The sequence below is a fragment of the Cetorhinus maximus genome, chromosome 19 (genome assembly GCF_964194155.1).
Source record: "Cetorhinus maximus chromosome 19, sCetMax3.hap1.1, whole genome shotgun sequence".
Lineage (NCBI taxonomy): Eukaryota > Metazoa > Chordata > Chondrichthyes > Lamniformes > Cetorhinidae > Cetorhinus > Cetorhinus maximus.
Genome location: NC_135897.1, coordinates 95,234,300 through 95,250,974, shown reverse-complemented (window position 1 = coordinate 95,250,974; position 16,675 = coordinate 95,234,300). Strand labels below are relative to the sequence as shown.

Genomic DNA, 16,675 nt, shown 5'->3' with positions numbered 1-16,675 from the left:
ATTGATATCCTCCTGCAGTTTACGGCTATCCTCCTCACTATTTACCACCATACCAATTTTCATGTCATCTGTGAACTTCTTGATCATACCCCCTATGTTTAAGTCCAAATTATTTATGTACACCACAAATAGCAAGGGCCCCAGCACCGAGCCCTGTGGAACCCCACTGAAAACAGACTCCCAGTCACAGAAACATCCCTCTATCATCACCCTCTGCTTCCTGCCTCTCAGCCAATTTTGGATCCAATGTGCCACTTTGCCTTGGATCCCATGGGCTCCTACTTTCCTGATCAGTCTGCCATGTGGGACCTTAATCAATAGCCTTGCTCCATGTAGACCAGATCAAATGCATTATCCTCATCAACACTCCTGGTTACTTTCTCAAAAAATTCGATCAAATTTGTCAAACATGACCTTCCCTTAACAAATCCATGTTGACTATCCCTGATTAATCCTTGTCTCTGCAAGTACAGATATATCCTGTGCTTCAGAATTCTTTCTAGTAACTTCCCCATCACCGAGGTTAAACTGACTGGCCTGTAATTTCCTGGTCTATCCATTCCCCTCCTTTTTTAATAATGGGACAACGTTAGCAGTCCTCTGGCACCTCACCTGTGGCCAGCGAGGATTTGAAAATTACTGCAGGGCCCCTGATATCTCTTCCCTTGCCTCCCTCAACAGCCTGGGATACATCTCATCCGGGCGTGCAGATTTATCCACTTTTAAGGCCGCTAAACCCACTAGTACCTCCTCTCTCTCTGTTAATTTCCTCTAATATGTCACAGTCCTCCACCCTGATGTCTATACCTGCATTGTCCTTTTCCAGTTCATTGAGGGCTGTACCCACGTTTTCCAGGTCCACACACAGATTACCTCTATGCTCCTTAATTGGCCCCATTCTTACCCTAGTTATTCTCTTGCTCTTTATATATTTAAAAAACTCCTTTGCGTTTTCCTTTGTTCTACCCACCAATGCTTTCTCATGCATTCTCTTAGCTTTCCTAATTTCTTTTTTAGGTTCCTCCTGCACTTTTTATACTCCTTTAGGGACTCTGTCATTTTGAGCCCTCGGTATCTGCCATAAGCTTCCCTTTTTTTCTTAATCCTAACCTTTATGTCCCTTGACATCCAGGGTTCTCCGGACTTGATCCCCCCTTTGTCTTTACGGGAACATATTTGCCCTGTACTCTCGCTATTTCCTCCTTGAATGCCTCCCACTGCTCTGACACAGTTTTATCTGCAAGTAGCTGCTCCCAGTCCACTTGGGCCAAATTGTATCTCATCTTAGTGAAATTAGCCTTTCCCAGTTTAGAGCTTTTATTCCTGGCCCAACCTTATCCTTTTCCGTAACTATCCTAAATCTAATTGAGTTATGGTCACTATCTCCAAAATGCTCCCCTACTGATAACACCTTCCACCTGCCCGAATACTAGGTCCAGAACTGTTCCCTCCCTTGTTGGGCTTTCTACCTACCGGCTAAAAAACTTCTCCTGGATGCAACTTAAGAATTTTGCTCTCTCCCTACCTTGCACAGTATCTGATAAGAGCCAGTGCTTTCAGGAGAGAAGGAAAGAAAAAGCATTGGGACATAGGAGCAGGAGTATGCCATTCAGCCCGTTGAGCCAGAACTGCCATTCAAACAGATTATGGCTGATCATCTACTTCTACACCATTTTTCCCCCAAGATCCCCATATCCCTTGATGTCATTATTGTCCAGAAATCTATCAATTTCTGTCTTGAACATGCTCAATGATTGAGCTTCCACAGCACTCTGGGGTAGAGAATTCCAAATATTCACCACCCTTGAAGTGAAGAATTTCCTCCTCATCTCAGTTTTAAATGGCCTGCCCCTTATTGAGGCTGTGTGCCCGGGTTCTAGACTCACCAGCCAGGAGAAACCTCCTATCTACATTTACCCTGTTACACTCTGCAAGAATTTTATAAGTTTCAATGAGATCACTGCTCATTCTTCAAAACTCGAGAGAGGCCCACTTTCCTCAATCTCCCCTCATAGGACAATCCCACAATTCCAGGCATTAGTCTGGTGAACCCCTGTTGCACTCCCACTATGGCCAGTACATCCTTCCTTAGGTAAGGAGACCAAAACTGTACACAGTACCCAGGTGCGATCTAACCAAGGTTCTACACGACTGCAACAAGACATCTTTACTCCTGTACTCAAATCTCCTTGCGATGAAAGCCAACATCCCATTTGCCTTCCTAATTGCTTGGTGCACCTGCATGTTAGCTTTTAGTGATTCATGAACAAGGACATCTCGGTCCCTTTGGACATCAACACTTTCTAACCTCTCACCATTGAAGAAATACTTTGACTCTGTTTTTTTCTGCCAAAGTGGACAACTTCACAGTTATTCACGTTATATTCCATCTGCCATGTTCTTGCCCACTCACTTAGTCTGTTTAAATCCCCTTGAAGCCGCCTTGTATCCTCCTCAACTCACATTCCCATCTAGTTTTGTGTCATCAGCAAATTTGGAAATATTACATTTGGTCCCCACATCCAAATCATTGATACAGATTGTGAAGAGCTGTGGCCCCAGCACTGATCCTTACAATACCCCACTACTAACAGCCTGCTATCCTGAGAATGAGCCTTTTATTTCTGTTTTCTGTCTGTTAACCAATTCTCAATGCATGCCAGTATATTTATCCCAGTCCTATGTGCTTAACTTTGTTTACTGACCTCCCGTATGGGACCTTAACAAAAGCCTTTTGAAAATCCAAATACACCACATCTACTGCTTCTCCTTTATCTATACTACAAGTGACATCCTCAAAGAACTCCGGTAAGGTTTGTCTAACACGATTTCCCTTTCTTAAATCCATGTTGACTCTGCCCAGTCAGAAAAGCAGAAAAAGAAAGAGGTACAGGTAGTGAGAGAGGAGGGCCCCAGGCCAGGCAGTCAGCAGAACCTAGCACCTAAAATCACAGGAGAAACATAGGTTCATTGGTTGGTGAGAAGATGCTGTTAGGGAGTGTCATCAAGTGGCTGAGAATTCAGGAAGTACATTCTTTTTAAAAGAAGGGGCAACTTACATTTAAGTAAGAAACACAAGCAATAGGGAAATAAAGTTAAATCGAGGCCAGGTAAAATAAAGTTGCATAAGTAAACCAAAGGAAAGTAAAATTAACGCAAGGAATTTAAAAAAAATATTATATTCATTCATGCAATGTGGGCTTCGCTGGCTGGGCCAGCATTTATTGCCCATCCCTAACTGCCCTTGAGTAGGTGATGGTGAGCTGCTTTCTTGAACCGCTGCAGTCCATGTGGTGTAGGTACACCCACAGTGCTGTTTGGAAGGGAGTTCCAGGATTTTTATCAGTAAATCGAAGCCATGGCAGGAAAGCTTGGTTGTGTGGAATGCATGCCCTGTAATACGTGGGAAGTTGTGGACGCTACCAGTGTCCTAGATGGCCACATGTGCAGGAAGTGTCACCAGCTGCAGAACCTTGAGTCCTGGGTTTCAGAGATCGAGCAGCAGCTGGAGTCACTGTGGCGCATCTGCAAGGCTGGGGGCTACGTGGATAGAACGCTCAGAGAGGTGGTCACATTGCAGCTTCAGAGCCTGGAGGCAGAAAGGGAATGGGTGACTGCCAGGCAGTCCAAGAAAACAAAGCAGGTAGTGCAGGAGTCCCGCTCACCAATTGGTTTTTCCACTTTGGATACCAGTGAGGGCGATGGTTCCTTGGAGAAGTGCAGCCAGAGTCAGGTTTGTGGCTCCACACACAAATTACCACTATGGTCCTTAATGGGCCCTACTCTTTTCCCTATTTATCCTCTTACTCTTAATGTACTTGTAAAATAACTTTGGATTTTCCTTTATTTTGCCTGCCAATGCTTTTTCATGCCCCCTTTTTAATCTCCTAATTTCCCTTTTAAGTTCCCCCTACACATTCTATGATCCTCCAGGGCTCCCGCTGTTTTGAGCCCTCAGTATCTGCCATAAGCCTCCCTTTTACTCTTTATCCAATCCTGTATATCCCTCGACAACCAGGGTTCCCTGGATTTGTTGGTCCCACCCTTTGTCTTTACTGGAATATGTTGGCCCTGTACTCTCCCTGTTTCCTTCTTGAATGAGTCCCACTGCTCTGACGCAGATTTACCTAAAAGTAGCTGCTTCCAGTCCACTCTGGCCAAATCATATCTGATCTTATTAAAATCAGCCTTCCCACAATTTAGAACTCTGATTTCTGGCCCATCCTTGTCCTTTTCCATAACAACCTTGAGTCTAACAGAGTTATGATCACTATCTGCAAAATACTGCCCCACTGATAACCTCTGCCATTTGCCCGGCTTCATTCCCTAAAATTAAGCCTAGGACCACCCCCTCTCTTGTAGGACCTTCCACATACCAGCTTAAAAAGCTCTCCTGGATGCATTTTAAGAATTCCACTCCCTCTAAACCTATCACACTGTGACTAACCCAGTTAATGTTGGGGGAGTTGAAATCCCTCACTATTACTACCCTATTATTTTTACACTTCTCTGAAATGTGCCTACATATCTGCTCTTCTATTTCTCTCTGACTGTTTGGGGGCCTATAGTACACTCCCAGCGATGTGATTGCTCCTTTTTTGTTTCTCAGTTCTACCCATATGGCTTCATTTGAGGAGCCTTCTAAGATGTCATCCCTCCTTACTGCTGTAATTGATTCCCTGTTCAATATTGCGATACCACCTCCTATTTTACCTCCTTCCCTGTCTTGCCTGAAGACCCTATATCCTGGAATACTGAGATGCCAATCCTGCCCCTCTCGCAACCATGTCTCTGTGATAGCAATGACATCATACTTCCATGTGTTAATTATTGCTCTCAACTCATCTGCCTTATTCGTCAGACTCCACGCATTAAAATAAATACCATCCAATCTTGCCAAACTCCCTTGTGCTTTAACTGGCCTATAATTTCTATGCCTTCCAGACTCACTAGCTCTCTCTTCTAATTTAAGCTGTGCACCTCCCCCTGCTGAACCTCCTCTCAGGATCCCATCTCCCTGCCAAGTTAGTTTAAACCCTCCCCAACAGCACTCTCAAACCTCTCCTGGTCTCATTCCGGTTCAGGTGCCACCCGTCCGCCTTGTACAGGTCCCACCGCCCCCACAAATGGTCCCAATGTCCCAGAAATCTAAAGCCCCCTCCCTCCTGCAGCATCTCTCCAGCCACGTATTCATCTGGACTAACCTCCTATTTCTATACTCACTAGCACGTGGCACCAGAAGTAATCCAGAGATTACTACCTTTGAGGTCCCGTTTTTTTAATCTGTTTTCTAGCTCCCTAAATTCTGCTTGCAGGGCCTCATCCCTCTTTCTACCTATGTCATTGGTACCAATATGTACCACGATCTCTGTCTGTTTGCCTTTCTCCTTTAGAATGCCCTGCAGCCGTTCAGTGACATCCTTGGCCCTGGCACCAGGGAGGCAACATACCATCCTGGAGTCACGTCTACGGCCACAGAAACGCCTGTCTGTTCCCCTTACTATCGAGTCTCCTACCACTTTTGCTCTTCCTCTCTTTTTCCTCCCACCCCTGTACAGCTGAGCCACTCACAGTGCCATGAACGTGGCTGCACTCCCCAGAGAAACCGTCAATCTCACCGTTTTCCAACACAGAAAAACGGTTCTCGAGCGAATTGCACCCTGGGGGTATCCTGATGCCTTTCTTCTGACTGATGATCACCCGTTCCCTCTCTATCTGCACTTTTGTCAGCTGTAGGGTGACCACGTCTAAAAACGTGCTATCCACGAAACTCTCAGCCTCGCGGATGTACCTCAGTGCCTCCAGCTGCCACTCAAGCTCTGAAACTCGGAGCTCAAGTAGCTGCAGCTGGTGGCACTTCCTGCACACATGGTCGGTCAGAGCACAAGGAGTGCCTAGGACCTCCCACATGTTGCAGGCGGTACGTAACACGGGGCTGAGCTGCCCTGTCATGTCTCTGGTTGAAAAAAAACCCCTTACTTTAAGCTAAACACAGTAAAAATACGTTAAATTATTTAGGTAATTTAAATAAAAACTAGAACCCTTACCTTTCCTTAGCTTAATGTATTTTAAACTGGAGAAATACTGGAGAAAAAAAACTGGAGAAAAACTCTTACCCACTACTTACCAATCAGCTCTCACCTTTGTGCTGACATCACTTTTTGAAGTTTCCCCACACTCGCACAGGTTTTGATCTCTCCGCCGTTCTCTCGCGCTGTCTTGTGATGTCACTCTTGTTGTTTTCAACAATAACTGACTGCAGGGCACTCTTCCCGGACTGCTTCATTGCGATGCTGACTGCAGGACACTCTTCCCAGACTGCTTCACCGCGATTGCTGACTGCAGGACACTTTTTCCCAGACAAGCAAGGGAATACTCAATAAATGGGAAGTTATTGAGAGGGGTTGAGGAAGTGAGAGACCTTGGAATGCATGTCCACAGGTCCTTAAGCAGGACAGGTGGACAAGGTGGTCAAGAAAACATATGGAATGCTTTCCTTTATTGGGTGAGGTATTGAATACAAAAGCAGGGATGTAATGATGGAACTATATAAAATGTTAGTTAGGCCACAGCTGGAATTGGGTGTACAGTTCTGGTCACATTACAGGAACGACATAATTACTCTGGAGAGAGTGCAGAGGAGATTTACAAGTACGGTGCTAGGGATTGAAAATTGCAGATACGAGGAGAGATTGGATAGGCCAGGGTTGTTTTCCTTTGGGCAGAGGAGGCTAAGGGGTGACCTAATTGAGGTGTGGAAAATTATGAGGGGCCTACATAGGGTAGAGAGGAAAGACTTGTTTCCCTTAGCTGAGGGGTCAATTATCAGGGGGCATAGATTTAAGGCGATGGGTCGAAGGATTAGAGAGGGCATGAGGAAAAACCTTTTTACCCAGAGGATGGTGGGCGTCTGGAATTCACTGTAAGTTGGTGGTTGAGGCTGAAATGCTCAACTCATTTAAAAGGTACCTGGATCTGCATCTGAAGTGCTGCAACCTGCAAGGCTACGGACCAGGGGCTGGAAAGTGGGATTAAAATGGGTGGCTAGTTTCTTTCTCTTTTTGGCCGGCGCAGACATAAAGGGCTGAATGGCCTCTTTCTGCACCGCAACTTTTCTATGGTTCCGTGGGAAAATGTATAGCGGCTTCAAACTGTAGTTCATTATTATTAACACAAACCACTGACATTAACATCTTGACAACTGCAGCAAAACCTCTCGAAAACTGCTCAGTGCCTCATTCGTACAGGCGCTTATATGGCAAGTTATAAATTACCCTATTGCCCATACATGGTGCTTCAGACAGCACTGCCAGCAGCTCCTGTCTGAAATGACAGGGTCTGCATGTTACCTCTCAATTAGTCACACAGCCACTAGTCAGCTGCTGGCCAAAGCCCAGAAGCATCACGGTTTCCACTTTGTGGCAGCTGCCGCAAAGCTGCACCTTGTGGAGGGATGGAGTGAGTCTGACAGGTCTGACTACTGAGGCACCTAAGTGCCCGTCCACAGAGCACAATAATGAATTTAACATGGTCAAGCTCGCTCTGGAGTGACAACGCGGCTATCAGCCCCAGATTGACCCCCCTTAAAATTCAACATGAACGGAACTTGCAGAGTGGAGGAGGAAATTCAGCTCCTCAAGCTTTTTTCCACCATTCAATTATATGATGCTGATCTATGCCTCCACTTTATCTACTCACCACAGTTGCATAGTCATTAACACCTTTACCCAACAAAAATCTATCAATCTCAGGTTTGAAATTTTAATTTGAATCCAAGTTTCAACAGTTTCTGTGGCAAACGAGTGGTGTAGTTTTCAGTATTTACCGACCTACAATCAAGCCAGTTAAATTAAGCTATAGTCATTCATCTAAGTCACTGCCTAGTCTATCTAGTTGCACCTGTTGATTCAGCTCCCAGTGCCCTTGCTGTTCATTGTTTCAATGAGACAGTTGTGGGAATTGCCGAGAGGGCGTGTTTAGAGAGCCATTTTTTTAATTCAGTCATGGGATGTGATTGTCACTGGCTGGGCCAGCATTTATTGCCCATCCCTAGTTGCCCTTGAGAAGGTGGTGATGAGCTGTCTTCTTGAACCGCTGCAGCCCATGTGGTGTAGGTACGTCCACAGCACTGTTAGGAAGGGAGCTCCAGGATTTTGACCCAGCGACATTGAAGGAATGGCAAAATATTTCCAAGTCAGGATGGTGAGTGACTTGTGGTGGGGGAGCTTCTAGGTCATGGTAGACCACAAAAAATCTTGTTCAGCATTCACCTTTGGAATGGCATTGGAGGGTACAACAGGCTTAAACAAATCCTGTGGATGAAACTAGCCGCTCATTTTAATTCCACTTTCCAGCACCTGGTCCATATCCTTGCAGGTTACAGCACTTCAGGTGCAGATCCAGGGACCTTTTAAATGAATTGAGCATTTCAGCCTCAACCACCAACTTAGGCAGTGAATTCCAGACACTCACCACCCTCTGGGTGAAAAAGTTTTTCCTCATGTCCCCTCTAATCTTTCTACCAATCAGCTAAAATCTATGCCCCCTGGTAACTGACCCCTCAGCTAGGGGAAACAAGTCTTTCCTATCTACCCTATCTAAGCCCCTCAATTTTGTACGCCTCACCCCTTAGCCTCCTCTGCTCTAAGGAAAACAACCCCAGTCTATCCAATCCTTAAACAGATTTACCAGAGTGATGCCTGGGCCCAAAGAATAAATTACGATGACGGTGCTCTCTGAAATTTAGAAGGTTAAGGGGTAATTTGAAGTTTTCAAAATAAAGAGGAACAGATAGGGTAGATCGAGAAAAGCCATTTCCACTGGCTGGGGAGTGTGGGAGTTTAGAAGAGTAAGAGACTGATTGAAACCTGAGGGAGTCTTTACAGGGTGGATGTGGGGAGAATGGTTTCCTCTTATGGAGAATCTAGAACTGGGAGGGGGGGTCACTGTTTAAAAATAAGGGGTTGCCCATTTAAGACAGAGATGAGGAGAATTTTTTTTCCTTGAGGGTGGAGAGACTTTGGGAAATCTGCTTCCACTGCCTTTTGCAGAAGTGTCTCTTTGGATACTTTTAAGGCAGAGCTAGTTTGATTCTTGATTAACAAGGGGGCGAAAAGTTATCAGGGGTAGGCAGGAACGTGGAGTCGAGGTGACAGACAGGTCAGCCATGATCTTATTGAATGGTGGAGCAGGCTCGAGGGGCCGAGTGGCCTACTCCTGCTCCTAATTTGTATGTCAGAAAATAGCCTAAAAATTAGAACTAGACCTTTCGGGAAGGAAATTAGGAAACACTTCTCACAAAGTTTGGAGAGGTTTGGAACTTTATTACACAAACCCCTCATGATGGTGGGTCAATTGTTAATTTAAAATATGACCCTGTTAGATTTTTGCTGGCCAAAGATATTGCAGGATATGGACAAAAGCAGTTCCATTCAGTTAGGTCACAAATCACCCATGGTCTCCTCGAATGGTGGAATAGGCTTGGTGGAGGGGTTAAATGGCCTTCTCCTGTTCCTATGTTCCTACCAGACCAGAGTTAGTGGTCAGGGTTCCAGAACAGGTCTTAGAGCTGCTGACCAAGTGCAGCAGTAACTCCTGCTCCAGATCATCATCCAGCACCTGCTGCTGGGACTGGACACACATGGAACCAGGTGAGGAGGAGGAGTTCAAGCTTAGCTCCAATCACTTCTAGGCCCAGACTGGGTGAAAATGGCACATTTCATTCTGTAAATACATATTAGTCAACTGGCTGGGATTTTAGACAATTCCACAGTTTCAGGGTTACTTTTACTGATACTGGCTGTTTATTTCCAGATTTATTTTCAATTGCAACAATTTAGCCCTCTGATCACAGTATGATGTGTAAAAGTGCCTTAACTGTACTTACTTTCCTGTTCCTGAAGGGTGTGGGCCAGACTGTGATCTTCCCGAACTGCAAACTCCCGACAAACTGAAAGAGAAAACATGCGTCTAGAGTTTGAGTCCTTTCTGAGCAGATCGCACAACATCAGTTATCTTGAAACTGATACCAAACATTTTGAAATTACTTCTGCCAGAGCAATGAAGATTACCTAGACTGACCCTTGGGATGCGATGTGGTTCTATGAGGAGATATTGAATAGAACAGGCCTCTACTCTCTGGAGTTTAGAAGAGTGAGAGGTGATGTCACTCAAACATAGTAGATTCTGGGAGGCCCAGACAGGATAAATACTGAGAGGTTGTTTTCCCTGGCAGGAGAAGCCTGAAATAGGGGGCACAGTCTCAGGATAAGGAGTCGGGCATTTAGGGCTGCGATTTGGAGAAATTTGTTCAAATTCAAAGGGTTGTGAATCTTTGGAATTCTCTACCCCAGAGAGCTGTGATGCTCAGTCAGTGAGCATATTCAAGACAGATAGATTTTTGGAATCTTTGGGAAACCCAGGGATATAGGGGGAGACCAGGAAAGTGGAATCATGGCAAAAGGTTAGTTTGAAGGGCCTGACGGACTACCCCTGCTTCTATTTCTTATATTATTAATCTGGGGCACCATGTCACACAACAGTATGTTCATGTATGCACAAGAAACAGCAGACGTGTGCACAAACAACACATGACAGTGTACATGCTGAAAGTTCCTTGCCAAATTTTTCATGGACAGATACTTAGATGGGATTTCCACGCAAGGGATAGTTGGGAAATTTGAATGGGAAGTGGACAATCACACTGGCCCAGCCTTTAAACCAAGGCAACAGTGGGACCTTCACTCTGCTGTGGAATTAGGAACTAAACAAAAAGCAGAAGCTTATTTTCCCCCTCCCTTTGTTACAAATAGTTTTAGGGAGAGACAGGGGAATACTCGGAAATTATTGAGAAAACCCATTCCATAACCCCTCCCACATACACAGTACAGAGACAAAGACAAGCCCATCTGATATCTCCCTGGATACTAAGCTGCTGTAAGCTATTCAGTTTGTAAAGACTACACATTTCCTCTTTCATTCTATTTCAATCTCTATCACATCCCTTGGTGGTTATAGCTAAAATATGCTCGCATTAGTACGGGGAAGGAAATTCCATCCCAATTCAGCCATGATCAAATAATTGGGCAAATAGGGTTCTGTTTTTTTCTATATAAAGACAGCTATTTCATTTGTAAATGTATTGTCACAGTGAAGGATGTCTGTACTGAGGAGCAGAACACTTTCCCAACTTTAGAACAGTGTCAGAGTACTGCACAGTTAGGAGACAAAGCAAAGCTCCTCCTACACAGTCCCAACCTTCACCGAGCAGCCCCCAAAACCTTCGGCATTTCCTGCTTCCGACAACAATCACTTTCTACAACAGTGACTGTTGTTACAAGTATGAAGCTTGTAAGATTGCTTCCAGGTAGAAATTCTGATTAACTATCTCCTAAACCCCCAACTCCATTCCACCTTGGAATTAAATAGACAGTTTAAAGTATAACCGTTTACAAAACTTGACATTCCTAACACTTCCCTGTGAGACTTGGGAGATGGACAGCTGACCCATAGTCATCGCAGATGCTCTTGCCATCGTCTACAGGTGTGAACAACTTGCATCTTCTTCCCAGTCAAATAACTTGCCCCCTCTCCCCACCCTTTAACCTTGGATAACCAAGCCACCCAAGTCCGGCAGAATTCAGAACAGGTCACATGACCCCTTAATTTCAAGTAAAATGGAGGAATGAACGAGACAGCCCCAAACCACAATCTTCTAAGTTCCATTTTGTAACAATAGTGCAATGATAATTGAGGTATTGGCTAATCATATCAATGAATCACCATCAATTAGTCTGCAAACAACAACCAGGACAAAACTACCCAGTGGAGGAAAGCTTTGGGAACCATAGGGGCAAAGTGTACATGGCACAATTCATCTTTCCAGGATATCCAAAAGCACTTCACAGCCAGCAAATTATTTTTTGAAACTAAGTCACTATTACTCAGGCAAACATGTATTCTACATTGCACATGGCAATGTGATAAATAACTCATTCAGATGCTCTCAATTTTGGCTGATGGATGAATATTGGGCAGGTTATCAGGAGAGCTTCCTACTCTTCAAATAGTGATCCTCTCCAACCACCTGGACAGGCCTCAGGTTAACATCTTATTTGAAAGACGGCATTCCAGACAGTGCAGTATTCCCTCAGGACTGCAGGGTGTCAGGATGGATTACTTAGTCCAACATATTCTTTTATTTCACGTTTTCAACCATTGATGTTTTTATCCACTGAGCCTTGCATTTCTGCTCCCGACATTCAGTGTCAGCTGCTGTCAGCTCCTCGAACTGATCACAAAGCTTATGTCAGATAACACCGCTACCTGGTGACCCTGAAGCCTTAAAGCTGAAGAGAAATACAGGATCTATGTTGTTCTTACTAAATTCTCCCTCCCAGCATATTTGAAAAATATCTGAATAATGAGGTAAACACCTCTATCCAAACAGAGAGCTATCACACTCTGTCCCCTTGTCTGTATTGTGTGACATCACTGAAAGGATAAATAGATACTTAAAGTCAACAAGGTCAAGCTAAACAAACAGGGCATGAAACAGATTAATAAACAAGTTAGAGGCAATCCATGGAAATTAAATAAGCTTCTCAAGTCCTGCAGGGAGTCAGGGGCAACAGAAAGGGACTAGTTCAAAGGGGAAAGAAAGACAATTAGACAGGAAACTGAGGGTTAGGATAATTGCAATTAATACACGCTCCATGATTCCCAGGAGAAGACATGAACATCAAGTTTGCCAGAAAGAGCAAACCCCATGTAAAATTAATAACAAGTGTAATGGAGTTGGAAATTGCACAAAGGCTAAATTAAAAGGGCTCCAGACAAACAAATCACCATGCATCGAATATCTATCACAGAGGACCGAGAGACAAGAGAGGAGCTTGGTGAGACACTGACAATTATGAGGTAGTAACTGGGCACTGTGAATTAGAAACATTTCAATTCAGTGCCTATATACTAAAAGGCCACCAGCAGTTACAGATCCCACTTGACCCACTTCCTCAGTGTCCCACTATATAATGACCTTACACAGCATGCTTACACTTGCAAAGATCATTTGGAAAAGTTCCACACAAAAGCATAATATTTAACCTCAAAGCTGCAAGGATTAAAAGTAAATAGTGGGAGTGGATGAGGAATTGGAGAGTAGAATACTGTACTTGTTGAGAATCATGTTGGGTCGGAGGAGAGGAATACTGAGTGAAGTAGACAGGAAAGAACTGTTCCCCCTAGAGGAGGGGTCAGTTACCAGGGGCACAGATTTAAGGTGATTGGTAGAAAGATTAGAAGGGACATGAGGAAAAACTTTTTCACCCAGAGGGTGGTGGGTGCCTGGAATTCACTGTCTGGTTTGGTGGTGGAGGCAGAAACCCTCAACTCATTCCAAAGGTACCTGGATCTGCACCTGAAGCGCTGAATCCTGCAAGGAAACAGACCAGGTGCTGGAAGGTGGGATTAGAATGGGTGGCTAGTTTTTTTATTTTTCTCTTTGCTGGCACAGGGACGTTGGGCTGAATGGCCTCTTTCTATGTTATACCTTTTCTATGGTTCTAAGTATCCCAGGGCTCAATACTGGGCCAACCGTTTCTGATTTACACGGACTATCTAGATTGAGGAACTCAATGCAAAGTGGTCAATTTTGCAAATGATAGTGAAGTAGAAAGGGCTGTGGAAACAGTACTGGAGGCTAAGGTATTACAGAATGACTTGGATAAAACATGCATATGGGCAGAACAATCGCAGATGAAAATTGCTGCTGATAAGTGTGAAGGAGTGTACGCAAGAAGCAAAAACGAGTACACCTACTCCATGGATAATGCTGAAATAGCAAAGGGAGCAGGAAGGCTGTCTGGCTATTCAATACGCAATGCGACCCATCAACACAGAGCTGCAATCAACAAACCTGTGTTCACAAAGGCAAAACACTGCATATTCTGGAAATCTGAAATAAAAACAGAAAATGCTGGAAATACTCAGCATGTCAGGCAGCCTCTGTGGAGAAAGACAGAGCCAGGGGAGCCTATGTTTTAGGAAACAGTTTGTTTCTGAACCTCCTTTTGGAATTCCACATCAGAGTGGAAGTGTCCGAGAAGTCGTGAGGTATACCTTTATTAAAGTGAGAGCAATTCCTTGACTTGGGTAATATTTACTGGATTTTTATGATTAAAAATCTATAAGGGCTTGTTGCCAGAAAAGTAGTTAATGGTGTATTTTTGACCAAGCATGTTTTTCGGGGGTTGTTCTAGAAGGCTGTTTTAATTGTGTAACTTTTATCTTGTGTGCTTGAGTCTTTTCTTCCTTCTGTAATAAATCTTTTAATTTTTAAAATTCTAAAGGTGTTACTGGAGTTCAATGCTTTTGAGGTCAGAGGCTCTTTCTCCTCATTTTCATAATAACAAAAAAAGTTTATAGAAACATAGAAAATAGGAGCAGGAGTAGGCCATTCGGCCCTTCGAGCCTGCTCCGCCATTCATTATGATCATGGCTGATCATCCAACTCAATAGCCTGCTCCCGCTTTCTCCCCATACCCTTTGATCCCTTTCACCCCAAGATCTATATCTAACTCCTTCTTGAAAACATACAATGTTTTGGCCTCAACTACTTTCTGTGGTAACAAACTCCACAGGCTCACCACTCTCTGGGTGAAGAAATTTCTCCTCATCTCAGTCCTGAATGGTCTACCCCGTATCCTCAAACTGTGACTCCCCCACCAGAGGAAACATCCTTCCTGCATCTACCCTGTCTAGTCCTGTTAGAATTTCATAGGTTTCTATGTGATCCCCCCTCATTCTTCCGAATTCCAGCGAATATAATCCTAATCAACTCAATCTCTCCTCATATGTCAGTCCCGCCATCCCAAGAATCAGTCGGGTAAACCTTCGCTGCACTCCCTCTATAGCAAGTACATCCTTCCTCAGATAAGGAGACGAAAACTGCACACAATATTTCAGGTGTGGTCTCACCAAGGCCCTGTACAATTGCAGCAAGACATCCCTGTTCCTGTACTCGAATCCTCTCGCTATGAAGGCCAACATACCATTTGCCTTCTTTACCGCCTGCTGCACCTGCATGCTTACCTTCAGCGACTGGTGTACAAGGACACCCAGGTCTCGTTGCACATTCCCCTCTCAATTTATAGCCATTCAGATAATAATCTGCCTTCCTGTTTTTGCTACCAAAATGGATAACCTCACATTTATCCACATTATACTGCATCTACCATGCATTTGCCCACTCACTCAGCTTGTCCAAATCACACTGAGGCATCTCTGCATCCTCCTCACAGCTCACCCTCCCACCCAGCTTTGTGTCATTATGATCAGTGAGACACACTTCACTCTGGGGTCTGGCTTGCTCAGCAATAACATCATCTGTGGTTGTAACAAGGGGAACCTGTGGATGTGCAGCACTTGGATTTCCAGAAGGCATTTGACAATGTGCCACATCAAAGGATGCTACACAAAATAAGAGTTCATGGTGTAGGGGATAGCAGATTGGTCAGCTAACAAGAAACAGAGTGGGCACAAGTGGGTCTTTTTCAGGTTGGCAAGATGCAGCAAGTAGAGTGCCACAGGGATCAGTGCTGGAGTCTCAACTATTTACAATTTATATCAATGACTTGGATAAAGGGACCTAATATACAGTTGCAAAATTTGCTGATGACACAAAGATAGGCAGGAAATAAGTTGTCAAGAGGACAAATGGAGCATGTAAACGGATATAAATAGGTTAGATGAGCGGGCAACATTTTGGCAACTGGAACATAATGTGGGAAAATGTGAACTTGTCAACTTTGGCAGGAAGAATAAAAAAACCTGCATATTATTTACAAGGAGAGAGATTGCAGAACTCCGAGGTACGGGGGAATCTGGGATTCCTGGTGCATGTATCACAAAAAGTCAGTATGCACGTACAGCAAGTGATTAGGAAAGCAATTGGCAGGTTGACGTTTATTGCAAGGGGAATGGAATATAAAAATAGGGATATTTTGTTACAGTTGTACAGGGTGTTGGTGAGACCACACCAAGGGTACTGTGTACAGTTTTGGTTTCCCTGTATAAGAAAGGATATAAATGCATTAGAAACAGTTCAGAGAAGGCTCACTCAGCTGATATCTGCGATGGGGGGAGGTTATCTTATGAGGAAAGGTTGGACAGGCAGGGCGGGTATCCACTCAAGTTCAGAACAATGAGAGGTGACCTTATTGACACATATGAGATCCTGAGGGGACTTGACAGGGTGGATGCTGAGAGGATGTTTCCCCTTGTGGGAGAGACAAGAACTAGGGGACACTGTTTAAAAATAAGGGGTCTCCCATTTAAGATGGAGAAGAGGAGAATTTTTTTCTCTCAGAAGGTTATGAGTCTTTGAAGCTCTCGTCCCAGAGAGCGATGGAGACAGGGTCATTGAATAGTTTCAAGGCAGAGGTAGGTAGATTCTTGACCAACCAGGGAGCCGGAGGCTACCGGGGGTAGGCAAGAAAATGGAGTTGAGGCCACAACCAGATCAGCCATGATCTTACTGAACGGTGGAGCAGGCTCGAAGGGTCTACTCCTGCTCCGAATTCAAATGTTCTTACAATATTCTACATAGCTAAACAGTACAAGTTAAGTTTGAGGAAGTTACAGTCAAACGTTATAGTGCCCTATACTGGATTGGATC

General features: G+C 44.3%; 1 protein-coding gene across 1 annotated transcript in view; it reads right to left on the bottom strand.

Moving 5' to 3' along the window:
• The window catches only part of LOC144694125 (uncharacterized), a 64,816-nt gene extending 53,283 nt beyond the window's left edge, over positions 1-11,533 (bottom strand). Inside the window, exons 1-2 of the mRNA XM_078564481.1 lie at positions 11,506-11,533; positions 9,887-9,949 (exon numbers count right to left, since the gene is read on the bottom strand). Coding sequence (XP_078420607.1) covers positions 9,887-9,949; positions 11,506-11,533 — 91 coding nt within the window. The remainder of the gene's footprint in view (positions 1-9,886; positions 9,950-11,505) is intronic.
• Positions 11,534-16,675: the final 5,142 nt, after the last annotated feature.